At 41.2% G+C, this 17,213-nt stretch overlaps 1 protein-coding gene across 1 annotated transcript in view; it reads right to left on the reverse strand.

Annotated features, from left to right (window-relative positions):
* LOC118491607 overlaps nucleotides 1–12,646 on the reverse strand; it is an 81,693-nt gene extending 69,047 nt beyond the window's left edge. Inside the window, exon 1 of the mRNA XM_035989504.1 lies at nucleotides 11,831–12,646. Coding sequence (XP_035845397.1) covers nucleotides 11,831–12,646 — 816 coding nt within the window. The remainder of the gene's footprint in view (nucleotides 1–11,830) is intronic.
* Nucleotides 12,647–17,213: the final 4,567 nt, after the last annotated feature.

Consider the following 17,213-nt stretch of genomic DNA (forward strand, 5'->3'; position numbering starts at 1 on the left):
GACTGAGGGGCCTGCTGCTGGGAGCTACTCCCAATGCCCTGATTCTGGTACGAATATGGACGCTGCTGGTAGGGTTGGTTGTACTGCTGGTACTGCTGACCCTACTGAGGCGCTGGAGCACGCTAAGTGAACCCCAATGGGTTCTGATTTCCTGCGTTCGCTCGCCACCCAAAATTTGGGTGATTTCTCCAACCGGGATTATAGGTGTTGCTGTACGGGTTGTTTTGCGGCCTTATCTGATTACTCACGAAATCTACTTCTTCGTGGCCCTCATATACGACTCCCTGAAAACATGCCCCAGGCTCGTGTGACACTCCGCACTGGTCACATCCCGAGCCAGCATGCGCAATCATCTGGGACCTGTCGAATCTCGATGTAAGAGCCGAGATTTATGCAGTAATGGCCGTGTAGTCGTCTACAGCATGAACTCCTGAGCGAGATGATGATGACGATGATCGACCTCTATCTCCTTCCCGACGCGAGCTGGATTTCAACGCAGCTTTTTCTATAATATCATACGCTTCAGTCGACGTCTTAGTTCCAAGATCGCCTCCCGCGTTCATGTCTAATCGCTCTTGCGTATTAAAGCTGAGCCCCTGATAGAACGTCAAAACCAGCTGTCGCTTGGAGAAGCCATGATGTGGCACATCAATCAACAAATCCTTGAATCTCTCCCAAGCCGCATGCAACGACTCGCCCTCGTCCTGGCGAAAGGAAACAATCCGGTTCCGTAGTTTGTTCGTTTTCTCAGGTGGAAAATATTTCTGCATAAACTGCTCCGCCAACTGATTCCAGGTCCTGATGGACCCGGCAGGAAGTGACATAAGCCAAGCTCTAGCTTTGTCACGTAACGAAAACGGAAACAACCTCAACCGAATCGCATCCTCCGAAACACCTGTAATCCTAAATGTCGAACAGACAGCGAGAAAAGCAGCGATATGCCTCCCAGGATCCTCATGCTCACGTCCGTCAAACTGTACAGAATTTTGTACCATATTAATAATACTAGGTCTAATTTCAAAAGTAGGAGTATCTATAGTAGGCTGAAGGATACTCGGCTCCAGGCCTGCCCTTCCGGGCTGATTTGTTTCATTCAGCGGTCGGTCGTCGTCCGCCATGACGACTCTCTCCTCGTCCCTGAGCTTTCGTTTTCAGAGATAATCATCGGCTCGTCGATTGCATTTGCTATGCGTTGTGCAATGACAAGCGACCTTTCGCGCAGCCTCTTACTTCTTCTAAGATTATGCACTGGTTCGTCAGTCGGCTCAGCAATAGCGGGCGCGGGAGTTGAGGACATCAACCTGCAAACGAATAACTGACACAATGAATATTTTATTAATATAATAATGCTGTTTTTTTTTTTTGAATAGAAGCAGAATATGTATAAATATGGGCTGTAAAATTTATAAAAATCCGAAAATGGGCCGAAATTTTTATAAAAATTAAAGCAACGAAAATAATCGAATCGGCTAGTATGAAAATGATTTTTAAGAGCCGAAAACTCAAAGAATAAATGAATAAATAAATCCGGATTTGAACAAATAAATAGAATAAAAATTTACAAGTGTACAAAAGAATCACGAAAATGAATAAATTGAATTAAAAGCTAGAAATATTAACAAATAAATCAACAAATAAATAATCATGAAAATAAACACAAATATTAACAAGTATATACACCGATAACACAATGACTCGGGTCGTTCCTAAAACTCGCAAGTCCCCGGCAACGGCGCCAAAAACTTGATACGTGCGCGACTATAAACATTTTTACAATGAAATTACACACGAATTGGTTTTAAATTTATAAAAGTGATTATTACTTTTACATCAAAACACACACGAAAGAGGCAAGTGTACCCCGTCATATATGTAGTAAAGTATCGGTAAGACCAAGTATCGATCCACGGAAATGGGCGGAGAAATAATACTAGACCTTTGTCGCTAAACTATCGGTAAAAACATTCGTTGTTTTGGTTTTAACTAAACTAACATAAGCATAAACAAATATTTATAAAACATAGTAAATTATATATAAATAGCCTTGCTTAATACACAACCAAAGCATGTCAACTAAGTCGGTTTTGGCACTAGAAGCATTCGGTCAATTTTCCAATTTAAGACAATTAGTATCCCTTTCGGGAATCCTAACATGACAATCATTCGGAAAGTTAAAACGATAAACACACTTTAACCACCTAAAATTGTTCTTTAACGTACGATTGATTAATGTCTACAAAAATCTCCTAAAAATAAGTTAGTCATCCGTTAGGAGTTTTCTAACCTCACTTAATCAAGGAAAGCAACACTGATAAACACAATGCAACCACCGAGACAAGCATAAACTAGATTAAATCACAACCGAGTTCATTTTACAAATCTTGCACATAAATTCACCAAGATAGCAATTTTGGCCGAAACTACTAACTAAGCTAACAAATCATGGCAAGAATTCATAACAACACCATCTAACCCGTTAGAGTCCTTCCGTGAGGGCAAGCCTTCTTGATTAACAATAATTACATTTTATTAAACCACTAACCCGTTAGAGTATCATGGTGCCCACATTTTAACCAAGTTAAACTAGTTAACCAAATTAAAAGTTTACTAATACATGATTAAATAAGCTTCATCTTGCAACTATCTTACCTAACCAAGCACCAATCATCCAACACAATTACTTATAATGAAGAAATCAATATCAATAACAAGGTTGCAAACTAATCATCAAAGATAATCATAGAAAACACTTCCAAATTTCATTACAAACATAGATTAACATACTAATAGCTATAATCAAGCAAGGGATTGTTGTGTTTTTGCCCAAAGACTACAATAATACATAAATATTAATCTAAATGCTTGAAAGATTATCAAAAACATGGAAAGATTAGAAAACCCAACCATAAACAAGCACAAGATTAAGAATCCGGATAGTAAATGAGCAAAACCGGGCAATGTGGCTTGAATCCGAGTGAAAGCAGAAGCCTTCGGAGCCTCAAAATCGCCTGCAAAGCTCTCCAAAATTCCAGAGTTACTAATAGAATGGTTATGTTCTGTTGTTATGCTTTTTCCATGTTGCACGGTCGTTCTTCCGATCGCACGACCGTGCACTTTAAGCAATTATTGGTGGTGGTCCATCTTACTGCGTGACGTCACAGATCGTTGACTGGTCTTCGGACACGCACGGGCGTTCTTCACTTGGCACGGTCGTTCCTCACCGAAGTCTAGTTGCACGCCTGGTCCTTTGTCGTTCAGTTCCGATGTCTTGTTTGGTTGTCGGATCCGCACGACCGTTCCGCATATGGCACGACCGTTCACTGCCGGGTCATTCAGGATCATCGGATATGCACCGTCGTGCATGAGGTCGCATGACCGTGCGACACGCCCAGGTCAGTTTTTCCAACAGAACGTTCACAGCTTCGTCGTTTTGTCCGGAAAGTCCTCGTGTTTGCTATCATCTTGTCTGGTATGCTGTTTTAGGCATGTAAACAAAAATGTAGATAATTAAGTATCCGAATGACGGTTTTACGGCCGAAAACGCATAAAATAGGGGTAAAACGGGGGACTAAAATATGTGTAAATTAGCGAATATCAACCAGCTCCACAGAACCAACAGCAGCAGCCACAGCGTGGGAACCGGGGGTGTTTCCAGTGTGGGGCAGAAGGTCATTTTAAACGTGATTGCCCTCAATTGAACCAGAACCAGAATCGCAACAACAACAACCAGGGCAACAGGAACAACAACAACGGGGGAAACAACAACAACAATGGCAACGAAGCTCGGGGTCGTGCTTTTGTGCTGGGTCGAGGTGACGCAATGAATGATCCCAATGTGGTTATGGGTAAGTTTCTTCTCGACGATATTTATGTTACTGTCTTATTTGATTCGGGTGCTGATACAAGTTATATGTCCTTGAAAATGAGTAAATTGTTAAAACGTACACCAACACCTCTAAACACCAAACATGTCGTAGAGTTAGCAAATGGTAAAAGTGTAGAAGCCGCACATGTAGTCAAGGGTTGTAGCATCGTTTTAGCTGGTCAGACCTTCTCGATTGATCTTATACCCATAGTTTTGGGTAGTTTCGACATCGTTATCGGTATGGATTGGTTATCCCAACATCACGCAGAGATTTTATGCAAGGAAAAGATCATTCGTATTCCTCGTTCTAGTCAAGAACCTCTCGAAGTTCAAGGCGACAAGAGTGGTGCTGTGGTTGGCATCATCTCTTTCTTGAAGGCTCAGAAATGTTTGCGCAAGGGTCACACTGACATTCTGGCACTTGTCACTGATGCATCAACGAAGGAAAAGAAATTGGAGTATATCCCAGTAGTACACGACTTTCCTCAGGTGTTTCCTGAAGATTTACCTGGACTACCGCCTCATCGCCAGGTCGAATTCCAGATTGAGTTAGCTCCTGGAGCAGCACCAATAGCCCGTGCACCGTATCGTTTGGCACCAACTGAACTGGAAGAACTGTCAAAGCAACTACAAGAGCTCTTGGAAAAGGGCTTCATTCGTCCAAGCTCTTCGCCTTGGGGAGCTCCAGTATTATTTGTGAAGAAGAAAGACGGTACGTTCAGAATGTGCATCGACTACCGTGAACTCAACAAGGTGACGGTGAAGAACCGTTATCCTCTTCCGCGTATAGACGACTTATTCGACCAGTTGCAAGGGTCGAGTTACTACTCCAAGATAGACCTGAGGTCAGGGTATCATCAGCTGAGAGTCCGGGATGAGGACGTCTCCAAAACCGCATTCAGAACTCGCTACGGTCACTACGAGTTTCTTGTTATGCCATTCGGGTTAACGAACGCGCCTGCCGTATTTATGGATCTGATGAACAGGGTGTGCAAGCCGTACTTAGACAAGTTTGTGATTGTCTTCATCGACGACATTCTGATTTACTCCAAGAGTCACGAGGAGCACGAGCAGCACCTACGATTGATTTTGGAACTTCTTCGAAAGGAGCAATTGTACGCCAAGTTTTCTAAATGCGACTTCTGGCTTCGTGAAGTCCACTTTCCAGGCCACGTGGTGAACAAGGATGGGATTCATGTTGATCCATCCAAGGTAGATTCGATCAGGAACTGGCCTGCACCGCGTACACCAACGGAAATACGCCAATTCTTGGGTTTGGCGGGGTACTACAGACGATTTATTAAAGACTTTTCAAAGATCGCGCAGCCACTTACACTACTGACACAGAAGGGTCTCACCTACCGTTGGGGAGATTCCAAGGAAACCGCTTTCCAATATCTGAAGGATAGGCTTTGCAGCGCACCTATTCTCTCATTGCCAGAGGGCACGGAAGGTTTTGTGGTCTATTGTGACGCATCGATGCAGGGGCTCGGTTGTTTATTGATGCAACGGGATAAAGTTATTGCTTACGCTTCTCGTCAACTCAAGGTTCACGAACGGAACTACACGACGCATGATTTAGAGCTGGGAGCTGTTGTTTTCGCGCTTAAGATATGGCGACACTACCTGTACGGTACCAAGTGCACAATTTACACCGATCACAGGAGTCTCGAGCATATCCTTAAGCAAAAGGATTTGAACATGCGTCAACGAAGATGGGTCGAACTTCTGAACGATTACGAATGCGCCATCAAGTACCATCCAGGCAAAGCCAATGTTGTGGCTGACGCCCTCAGTCGGAAAGATACCACACCTAGGCGGGTACGAGCTTTGCAACTCACCATTCAGTCCAGTATTCCTGCACAGATACGAACTGCTCAGATAGAAGCATTGAAACCCGAAAACGTCAAGGCTGAAGCCTTACGCGGCTCAAGGCAACGAATGGAACAAAAGGAAGACGGCGCCTACTATGTAACGGGGCATATTTGGGTCCCACTTTATGGCGGTTTACGAGAGCTCGTGATGGATGAAGCTCATAAGTCCCGCTACTCGGTACATCCAGGGTCGGATAAAATGTACCACGATCTCAAAACAACATACTGGTGGCCTGGCATGAAAGGCCACATCGCGACTTACGTTGGCAAGTGTTTGACATGTGCAAAAGTCAAAGTGGAGTATCAGAAACCAGCGGGCCTACTTCAGCAACCCAAGATACCGCAATGGAAATGGGAAGAAATTTCCATGGATTTTGTTACAGGCCTACCCAGATCCCAGCGTGGGAATGATACCATATGGGTGATCGTGGATCGACTCACCAAGTCTGCACACTTCCTGGCTATAAAGGAAACGGATAAGTTCTCCACTCTCACAGACGTTTATCTTAAAGAAGTTGTTTCGAGGCACGGGGTGCCCACCTCTATCATTTCGGATCGGGATGCACGATTCACGTCAGAGCTATGGCAAGCGATGCACAAATCTTTTGGCTCACAATTAGACATGAGCACAGCATATCATCCTCAGACGGATGGGCAGTCTGAGCGAACGATCCAGACTCTCGAAGACATGCTTCGGGCATGCGTTATCGACTTCGGCAACAGCTGGGAAAAGCATCTCCCTTTGGTGGAGTTCTCATACAATAACAGTTATCACACCAGCATACAAGCCGCTCCATTCGAGGCATTGTACGGGCGTAAATGCCGGTCACCTCTCTGTTGGGCAGAGGTGGGGGATAGTCAGATCACGGGTCCAGAGATTGTAGTGGATGCCACGGAAAAGATTGCGCAGATACGGCAACGTATGGCGGCAGCTCGCGACCGTCAGAAAAGCTACGCGGATAAGCCTAGGAAACCGTTGGAATTTCAGGTCGGGGACCGGGTTTTACTTAAAGTTTCACCCTGGAAGGGTGTGGTTTGCTTTGGCAAGTGCGGCAAACTAAATCCGCGGTACGTCGGACCGTTTGAGATCATTGAGAAGATTGGCAAAGTGGCATACAAGCTAAACTTACCAGCTGAACTCGGTGCAGTTCACAATGTCTTTCACGTGTCAAATGTGAAGAAGTGCCTGTCAGATGAGACCCTCATAGTTCCCTTGAAGGAGCTCACTATCGACGAGCGGTTGCAGTTCGTCGAGGAACCTGTTGAAATCACGGACCAGGATGCTAAGGTCCTCAAGAACACGAGAATCCCTCTTGTTCGCGTTCGTTGGAACTCCCGTCGCGGCCCAGAGTTCACCTGGGAGCGTGAAGATCAAATGAAACTCAAGTATCCCCAGTTATTCGGAACCAATGCAACCACTACTGAGGGTGAAGCTACTACAGCAGAATTTCGGGACGAAATTCCAAATCAACGGGGGGATGATGTTGACACCCCAGGAAAACCAGTGAACGATACAACTTACCTAGCTTCCTCAGTAACCGCATGCTAAATTTCGGGACGAAATTTCTTTCAAGTTGGGGATAATGTGACAACTCGAGTTTCCGACTTTCACTTTCGCATTTATTGCACGTTGACTTTGACTGTTAGTTGTTTGACTTGTTTGACTTGTAACTGTACACCTTGTGTTATAATAAAACTTATTGTGTTTGCATGTGTTTGTGTTTGGTTGTATTACGTGAAACCTTAAACTGTTCAATGCATGACCCGACGAATCAAGTGATTCGCCATGACCCGATCTCGACGAAACAAAGCCTGTTTCGCCAACTTGATCTCGACGAAACAAAGCCTGTTTCGCCGGCCCATCAGATTCGTCAAGCCCATTAAGGGCCCAGGACCATTATACGCGTATAAGTTATACGGAACCACTCCCTCCGCCACACTTTAGCAAAATCAGAAAAACCCTAGGGCTCTCTTTCTCTGTTGACGGAAACCTAGTGTCTCCGAAGTCTCGAACCGATCTAGTTGCTTCCCTGTTCGTTGCGGTTAGTGTTTATCTATGTGTGATTGCTTTTCTATATCATCAATGACTGTTCTTGTTTGAAATCATTAGGGTTGATGCTATATAACGTTATGTTCATGATTGGTTGATAGTTTGATAATATTAGAATATATCATATCGGTTACAATTGTGTGTATTGAAATCGGATTGGTTGTTACTGATGATTAGACTAGAATATTGATGATTTTGAATCTGTGATTATACCCCCATGTAATGGTCAGTATATGCTTAGATTACCAAAGGATAACACATGATATTGTTATGTTGGTATGATTTAATGGTACCCAAGATCCTGATGATTTTCCATATGATGATTTGGTTTGATGATGAATATATGATTGCAGTATGATTAAGCTTGATGATGGCATGAAACGGCTGCTAGCATGATTAGGGTTTCTGTGATAATTCTGTAACTGACAAGTTGCGACGTAACTGGTATCTTCACGAATCTAAACTTGACGAAATAGAATTCTTGACGAAACAAGAAGAGTGTTTCGTCAAGGGTGTTGACGAAATAGAGGGGGGTGTTTCGCCAAGGGTTATCGACGAAATAGAATCTTGTTTCGCCAAAGGGTGATTGACGAAACAGAGTATGTTTCGTCAATCTGTGTTTCGCCGACTTGAATACTTTGCACAGTAACCTGACTTAACTCTGTTAGAAGTTAACTGGATAGATTAACTGCTGTTAAGTGATATGCATGACTTGTATGATATTGAATACATGTTTAGTACTTCTGTGATTATATCTATACGTGAACAATTTGGATATAAACTGATCATGTACACATGCGTACTCTAGGACTTGATTGATAAACTGTGAGCACATATTTAGCATACCGAGCAAACCAAGGTGAGTTCGCACAGCCAAGGCATGGGGTTCCCAGGGTGGGAATGGGTTTTGGATTATTTATTCGTACTTACTCAGATGATAGAATTTAATGATCTGGTCCTCAGGGTGAGGAAGGGTAATGATGAGATACGACCTAGACTAGTATACTAATTGAACTGATCTTCGCACACACGCCAGGGGTTGGCCGCGATATTATGACTGATCTTCGCACACATGCCTTGGAAAGGCCGCGAACTATATACTAAAACTTCGCACACATGCCAGGGTGGCCGCGATACAAATATACATAGTCTAGAATACTTGAGAACTTTCCCTAATCTTCACATACATGCCCAGAGGGCTGCGATACGAACTAATACGATACATGACTTAATGAACGAACGCAATGCTTACTATACCATTACTATTACTGAACTATTAACTGTGAACTCGCTCAACTAGTTGTTGACTCTCTGCTGCATGCCTTGCAGGACCTTAGGTACATATGGAGCTTGCACAAGGAGGAGCAGGTCGTTGTGGGCACGGATCGTGAATGTTTCGTTAACACACTTTATGACATTTCGTACTTTATTATGTTGGGTTTTATTTATACGCTTCCGCTAAACTGTGATAACATACTTATATTTTAAACACCTTTCATATTGGTGGTTGAATGACAATTACTTTTACTTATTAATCACATGTTCAATATGAATGGTGGCTTGATCCTGGTCATGTCACGCCTCCAAGCGGTGGTACTCCGCGTGTGGATTTTTGGGGGTGTGACAGATACAGTTCGCAATACATGATTACCGCCGTAATCCATGCAAGTAATTGTCCTTAACAACCCCCGTGTGAACGGGTGCTGAGTCCAAACTATAGTACTACGTCGTTAAGGCAGGTAGACAGCATTCCACGTGTAAACACAATCAATAAGCATTCATTTAGTCACGTAATACATGCATGATTGGTTAGCGTTCAAATAATTGAGTAGTGTGATCGATTGTGTTTTGATATAAGTAACGTATATAACACCCAAAAGTGCTAAAAGCAAAAAGGGATCGAGTATACTCACAGCGATTGATTGATGGATTGAAGGGAGCGCTTGAGAGTAGGGTTAGCCTGAACAGTTCGATAGCATAACGATGAATACACGTAAAATGGAAACAAGTGTAAGTGGGTCGAACAGCCTGGTCGATCGAACAGCAGGCTTGATCGAACGGGTTGTTCGTTCGGTTGGAAGGTCCGTTCGGACAGCCTGTTCGATCGGCCGGTAGGCTCGATCGGTTGGACTGTTCGAGTGGATTGTTTCTTCCTTTGAGTAGGATGTGTTTATGTATGATGGTTTGACCTTTTGAAGTTTTCGTTGTAGTATTTGAGAACACTGAAGTGTCCTTACCTTTCAGGTCGATCGATCGATCGATCGATCGAACGGCCTGTTCGATCGGCCGGCTTAACCGATCGGTTAGGGACTTCAAAAGTGAGTCCTCAGCTGGATGTCACCTGATCGATCGAACAGCATGTTCGATCGGGTGGCACTCCGTACTACTACGAGTTGTAAATCGATTAAGGGTTGAAGCATAGTATCTCATGATCCGATGAATAATGTTTACCAAACGGTTCGTTCGATCGGACATCACCTCATTCAATACTATACTTCATGAATTTGTCAAAGTGAGGGGCCATTTGCTATCCGATCGGCTGGCCTGGTCGATCGGCTGACATGTCCGATCGGTTGGGCTGTCCGTTCGGTCAGCATCCTGACCTGGTCGGCCTGTTCGTCTAACACTTGGCTGTTTTGATTATTTGACGTTATATCAAGGTAGTTTGACAACGAGCTGAACCATGGAACTTTCGTTCTTACTTGTTTCCCCTGCTCGGACAGGAATCACCCAAGTCCGGCCGGTGACCTGTTCGGAACGGTAGTTCGATATTTAACCCGAAGTCGGTGAACCTCGTAGATAGAATCCGAATCTTAACCCCCTCTTCCACTAGAATGATTGGTGAGTTGACTCAAGCTCCGTTTCTATCGGTTTAAAGGCATTGAGTGTAAAAGAGTTGAAAGAAAGTTGGAAATCCTTCTTTCAATCCTTTACACCAAGCAAATGTTCAGATCTGTGATAGATCTTAGTTTGTTTATGTGGAAATCGGTTAGATCCGAGCTACTCATGGTGGATTGAGGCCAAAACATGATGTTCTTGAAGAACACCATGATGACATCATCCTAGAATGCTTAGATCTTGATGATTTCACGGTTAGAAATCAAGATTTGAAAGATAGAAAGGTGTAGGAGCGTGTATTGATCAAGAAAGTACAAGATTTAGGATAAAAACTTACCGAAATCGGAAGAAATCTGAGAAAAGATGAGAAGCACGAGCTGGTCGGTCAGAGAATTTCCAAAAGTGGAAAGAATGACAATGACAGCCCTATTTATAGGCTCCCAAAGAGGAAAGGGCTGGCCGATCAGCCAGGCATCCCGATCGGACAGCCTGCTCGATCGGACAGTCCGTCCGATCGGCTAGGCTGTTCGATCGGCTGACAGCCTGATCGATCAACAGCCTGGTTCGAGTGTTCGGCGCGACGATTTTCGATATTTCGATTTCGATTGAAGACGGTACGAGTATGATGGAGTTTCCTATCCAAATTACTTTTAATCCCAATCACTATATCTAACATACAATCATCCATATTTCACACTATCCTTACGTTACCATTCAATTTCGATTGCATTCGATTTGAGTTTCGAGTTTCGATTCGAGTTTCGATTGATTCGACTGATCACCACACAAAACATAAAGTAAACACGCACAGGTAACACATAAGGCACACACACAAGTAATATAACACCAAATTCGCACAGTTCAAGTCTCGAGTTCGATTGATGATTCGATTAGCTTGATTATTGATTGATTAACTTTATCGCATTGTTACTTCCTACTATTCACAGTCGTAAATCGTTTGCGTCGATTAAACATTCGATTAGTTCGATTCTTGATTAACAACACTTACTCCACATAATACAAATAAAACATTAAATAGACTAATTATAGTCAAAGAAGTCAAAGTTGACTTGGACTTTGACTTGGACTTTGACATTCAAAAACACGGGGTGTTACACATTGAGAGTTGTTTTGATTTGGTTTATTTCTATAATTTGAAGGATAGCCATGAAGTTCAAAGCACTTTTCAATCACATGACCAACCTTATTGCAGTGAGAGCATTTTAAGTTGGGATTAGGCCCTTTGTTAAAACGTTTTTTGTTGTCATTATATTGAGTTGCCTTGGCAACAAAACCAACATTTGGAGTTTTTGAGGATTTATTTGAATCTCTGTGAGATTCTTCCCTAGAGATGACAGAGAAAGCAGTTTTAACAGTAGGTAAAGGATCCCTAGTTAACAGGTTTGTTCTAACAGGTTGATAAATGCCATCTAATCCCATTAAGAACTGCATAAGTTTGATCAATTGACTGAACTCATTGTATTTGGATGAAGCATCACAAGTACAGGAAGGTAATTGAACCATGGCATCAAATTGTTTCCACATAGTGTTGAGTCTATGATAGTATTCAGAGACACTAGTGCCATTTTGGCTAACACAATTAATCTTTTGGTATAACCCAAACACAACCGACCCATCAACCCTATCATAGGTGTCCTTTAAGTCACTCCAGACTTCACTAGCAAGACTAGAGTAGACTTGACCTACATATAATTCTTCAGATACAGAGTTGAGAATCCAAGTTAGCACAACAGAATTACACCTATCCCATTGACTTGCTAAAACATCATCTTTAGTGGACTTGGTGCAGGTGCCATTTATAAACCCTAGCTTATTTTTAGCAGTTAAAGCAAATTTCATAGCATTTGACCAAACCACATAATTCTCAGTTCCTTTTAGTTTAATATTGACAATTGAGAGACTACTAGAGTCACTAGCATGAAGATATAACGGATCACTAGCATCCAATTTACTAACCATGGTGACAGAAGATTCACCTTGTTTTTCCGTATCAGGCATTTTAGTGCACAGTTACAAGAAGCAGAAAGGCACAGCAACAATTAATGGCAGATAATCACACACCCATAGAAAACAGATAGCCACAGAAACACCACAACAAGAAGCCAATAAAAGGGGCAAAAAAGGGCCAGGGACAAAGCGAAGCCTGAACAGAGGTCCGATCAGAGGTTCGTCACTCAAAAGGTGCCTCCGCAGACAGTATTCAGGGAGCTAAACGACACGGACAAATGCAACAAATAAGCAAATAGGACTCGATCAAGTGTCGGCCCGACTAGTCCGGTAAACAGGGGATGCCTAGACACACTGACTCAATGATGCAAAAAACTAAATAAAGTATAGAGATAGAACAATCTCACAGCGGGTGCTAGCAAAACTCCAAGAGATCAAGTCTTGTAACCTTCACTTAGGGTTACAAGAACTTGGTCAGAAGACAGATGATTAGATCTGTTGGTTTGCCCTAACGGGACCAACGAGAAATTCTTCAACGCGACCAGATGAGAAAAAAACCCCAAAAACTAGGGTTTCGTGTTCCCAACAGCGGCGCAGCAACCACAATGAAATGGCATCAGGAGAGGATACAGCGGACCACAGGACCAGGGGAAAAAACCACCACCACACAGTAACCTTTAATCGGAGTCCTTGGACCGATCCAACCGGAGAATCAGACAACGGCGAGAGCAGCGGAAGAATACCAGAGCACCAAAATCAGCCTTGGAGCTCTGATACCATGTCAGAACTTCAAGAACAGATTCAATCACACAACAGGAACAATTTTATTCAACTTCTTTCCAGACCAATACAAAGAAATCAACCAGTCATCACAGATTGATTGGTGAACATAAACAACCAAAAGATTGAAACCGAACAAAGCCAACAGCCTCACGAATGTACGTGTGAGGGAAAGAAGGCAAGAGCACAAGTGTATTCGAGAAGGATCTAAGTGAGGCGGTGTGTTTGAACCCGAGGCAGAGACCTCTTTAAATAATACAAGCAGCTCCAAGCCCATAAGCACAAGCAGCCCAGCAAGAGGCTCTAAGCCCAACCGACAAAACCTCAAAAAGAAACAAAAACTAACGGTTAGAATATATAGAGGGAAACAAAATAAATAGCAAAAATAAAACATTTAAACCGACTATATTTTTAACAATATGATGGTATCTTCGGTGAGCGCACGGAGTGCCACTTCACCTGGCCGGGAATGAAATTTTCGATTCGGTGGGAAGATGTTCAACCACGCGAGTCTTTACATAATGGTAAAGAGTCGGATTTATTTTTATCCCAAATTCTAATAACATTCATTATTGAAAAACAGAAGGAAGTCTCATAATCAGTGTGCTTCGTTTATTCATGACACTTAAACAGTTAAATTGCTATCCAACAAAAGTTATAGAAGGGTCAAATATCATCAAACAGATCACTAGAAAGTTATCTTACAAATCGTTTTCAAAAGTGTATATTACGAAATTGATAACATCATCTCCTTAAATGTTAATTATATAATTTAAATATAATTTGCTTGATTCGCTGAGGTGTGGACCTTTTTTTGCGTGGTATTCTCAAATACATACACATGTACGTATACAGACAAATGTGTAGTATAACTGTATGTATAAATGATATAAAATTTTTGAAGAAAGAAACCCTGAAATACGAATACAATGAACATAAACTAAAAAACAAAACCGAACAAATTGAGCGATACGAATCCAAGTATCCAATTGAATACCCATCGAATATAAGTTAGAGCATTCACATCTTACCCACCATCTTCATTTCTATAATTCCATTAAAAATGATTATATTTTTCTACTTTTCAATTACATAATACTTTTTATACCTTTATCATTATAATTTCTCTCTTCTCTACTCACAATCACTTTTTTAAAAAATATTTAAAAAAATAAGGGTGAATAGTGTTTTTTTCATTTTTATAGATGAACAGTAATATTTTATCTCTGCTTCATTCACAACCCCTCATAACTACTATCTATAATACGGAGGACCGTCTGATAGAATTTGATGGACGGGATGCGAATGCTCTTAGATAGATGGTATATTAGTATTTAGTAAAGGGCATTATGGGCACTTTATATATATGTCAGGCAAACATGGGCCAAATGTGCGGTTGCATGTAGGTAAGTGTGGCCCAGTCTTCTTAAGAAACCCGTCAGCTAAACCACACTAGTTTGTTAAATGTACATTCAAGAGCGTTGGGAGCTGGATCATAAACATTAAACAACCGTTTCCTTTGGTATTTTGTGCAACAGACACGTGTCAATAATCTAGCTGGTTTCTTATGATTTGTGGATGGCGGCCGATTTGTGGACGGGTGGATCTGTGTATATATAGAGAGAGAGTTTGTGTAGAGAGAGAGAATGAGCTAAGGGGAAGAGATGAGTTTTGGATTATTTATTTTGGTGTTTAGGATAAAATGACCAAAATACTCTCGTATGGAGTTCATTTGGTCAGATTTAATCATGAAACTAACTAAGTTAGGGCTAAAGAACATAATATGTAAAGGTTTGCAAACATTGAGTACATTTTTTTGTATTTTTTAAAGACAATGGACACACTTTGTAATTTAGTGTTAACATAAAGAAAGAGTTTCGTGATTTACTCTAAAAAGACAAGATTGAAAAATAAATACGGAGAGCACGCGCTGCATTGAAAAGAGCTCACTGGGTTCAAATATCGGTATGACTGGGTGCGAGATGTTTTGTGGGACATCCTGAAAAGAGCTGGGATTTCGGCTAACAAAGAGGCTCCTGTGTATTTCCTTACGAACCCTATGGAAGGGAGATCTACTCTGCGACCCCCTAATCTGCTCGTCTTTGGTTGGGCTAGAGGGAAACATGCTTGTGTGGACCTCACGGGGGTTTCCCTTCTGATTGGTTTAAAGGAAAACGGGTTTGTAGCCGGACAAGCAGCAAGAAAGGTAGAATCGAAGAAAGTTGATAAGCACGCTAAAGCTTGTGCAGAGAACCATCATGTTTTTATTTCTTTTGCCTTTGATACATTTGGCTGCCTAGCGCCAGAAGCTATCCAATTCCTGACCAGGGTCCAACGGGTCATCCACAACAATTGCTCAGCCTCAGGGGGGACGGGGTTTTGTCTTTGGTAGATTAGCGTTTGGAATTCAGAAAGGCGTGACGGCGCAGCTTGTTGCCCGTATGCCTTCTGTCTTGATGTAACTTGCCAAGTATGAATGAAATAAACTAAATATTAAATATTGATTTAAAAAAAATATCTATTCTATTTTGCGTGTTTTAGCCTGTATATGATATTCTGAATCCAGTACATCCTAAAATATATGGAAAGTAAACAAGAACGAAAATGTAAATAAACAAAAAGTAAAAAATGAAACTTTTCATACACAAGCCAACTGGTTTTGGTCTAGCCCATTCCCTAAACAGAGATTATTCTTTTTGCCGATTCTCACTTTTGGGCCATGCTACCACCTTTCAAAGCCCATTATCATTTAGCTGGCCTGTAACGGTTCGAAAATTAGAAGCATACATAACTACATTCATAAGTTCTTATATATATACATGCAAGTGGTCTCAAAACATGTAAAAGCGGTGTTTCTCTTCATGTGATTGAGGATTCAAGTCTCACAGTATTAATTCTTGTAGAATTAGGTTTAGAATTAGAAGGTGTGTGTTAGTCGTTCTTATTATGTTATTTATTAAAGTATATTCTAATAGGTGAGTATGCCTACCGATTATTAAATTTGCATTAGACCTTTTCCAATGTTGGGAGGTGGAAAAAAAAACCGTGGCCGACATGAAAGAGGAAAAGAATAGGGAAGACGGATGTACGCCATGGCAAGGAGAGAGGGTGAGTAAAATCCTACACCTCAACTCCTTGCAGCTCTTTTAATACACGGGACTATAACCTTAGTGTATTAATATAGTATATATTAAGAATCCTACACATCTAACTCCTTATCACTTTTGACCTTAACACATTTAACATGTCTCTAAATCACTTTAATTTAATATTTTAATTCCTCTTCAAAATTACATATTAATACAGTAAAACCTCTATAAATTAATAACATCGATAAAGTTAATAATTTGTCCAGTCCCAACTTGGGACTAGAACAAAATTGAACCCCAATCGATAAAATAATAAGATAATAATCTTTTTGAAATCCCAGTGTATATATATTGGTCTTAACGAAACTATAAGTTAATAATCACTAAAAGATTTCAAATTCTAAGACTCCCTAGTACAAAATGAATCTATAGCCACTTGTCTTTTGTTGAATTTCAAATCTAGATTGAGTGCATTGAAACTTGTTTAATAATTTATTTTTTGGTATCATAAATTAACTTTTGTATTTAAAAACAATGAACTTGACAAATTCAATTACTGAGTGAATGTACATTAGACTTGGAAATTTAAAGTTCATGAGTAAAACTACTTTAAATTAATAAATAATAAATTTATCGATATAATAATAATAATGCAATAAAATTTCTTTAACTTGTACTCGTTTCCAAATATTTCTATTGATAATGATAATTGGAGTGACGGATACAATAGCCCAATTGATGATAGTGGC

This window comes from Helianthus annuus, chromosome 4, assembly GCF_002127325.2.
Source record: "Helianthus annuus cultivar XRQ/B chromosome 4, HanXRQr2.0-SUNRISE, whole genome shotgun sequence".
Lineage (NCBI taxonomy): Eukaryota > Viridiplantae > Streptophyta > Magnoliopsida > Asterales > Asteraceae > Helianthus > Helianthus annuus.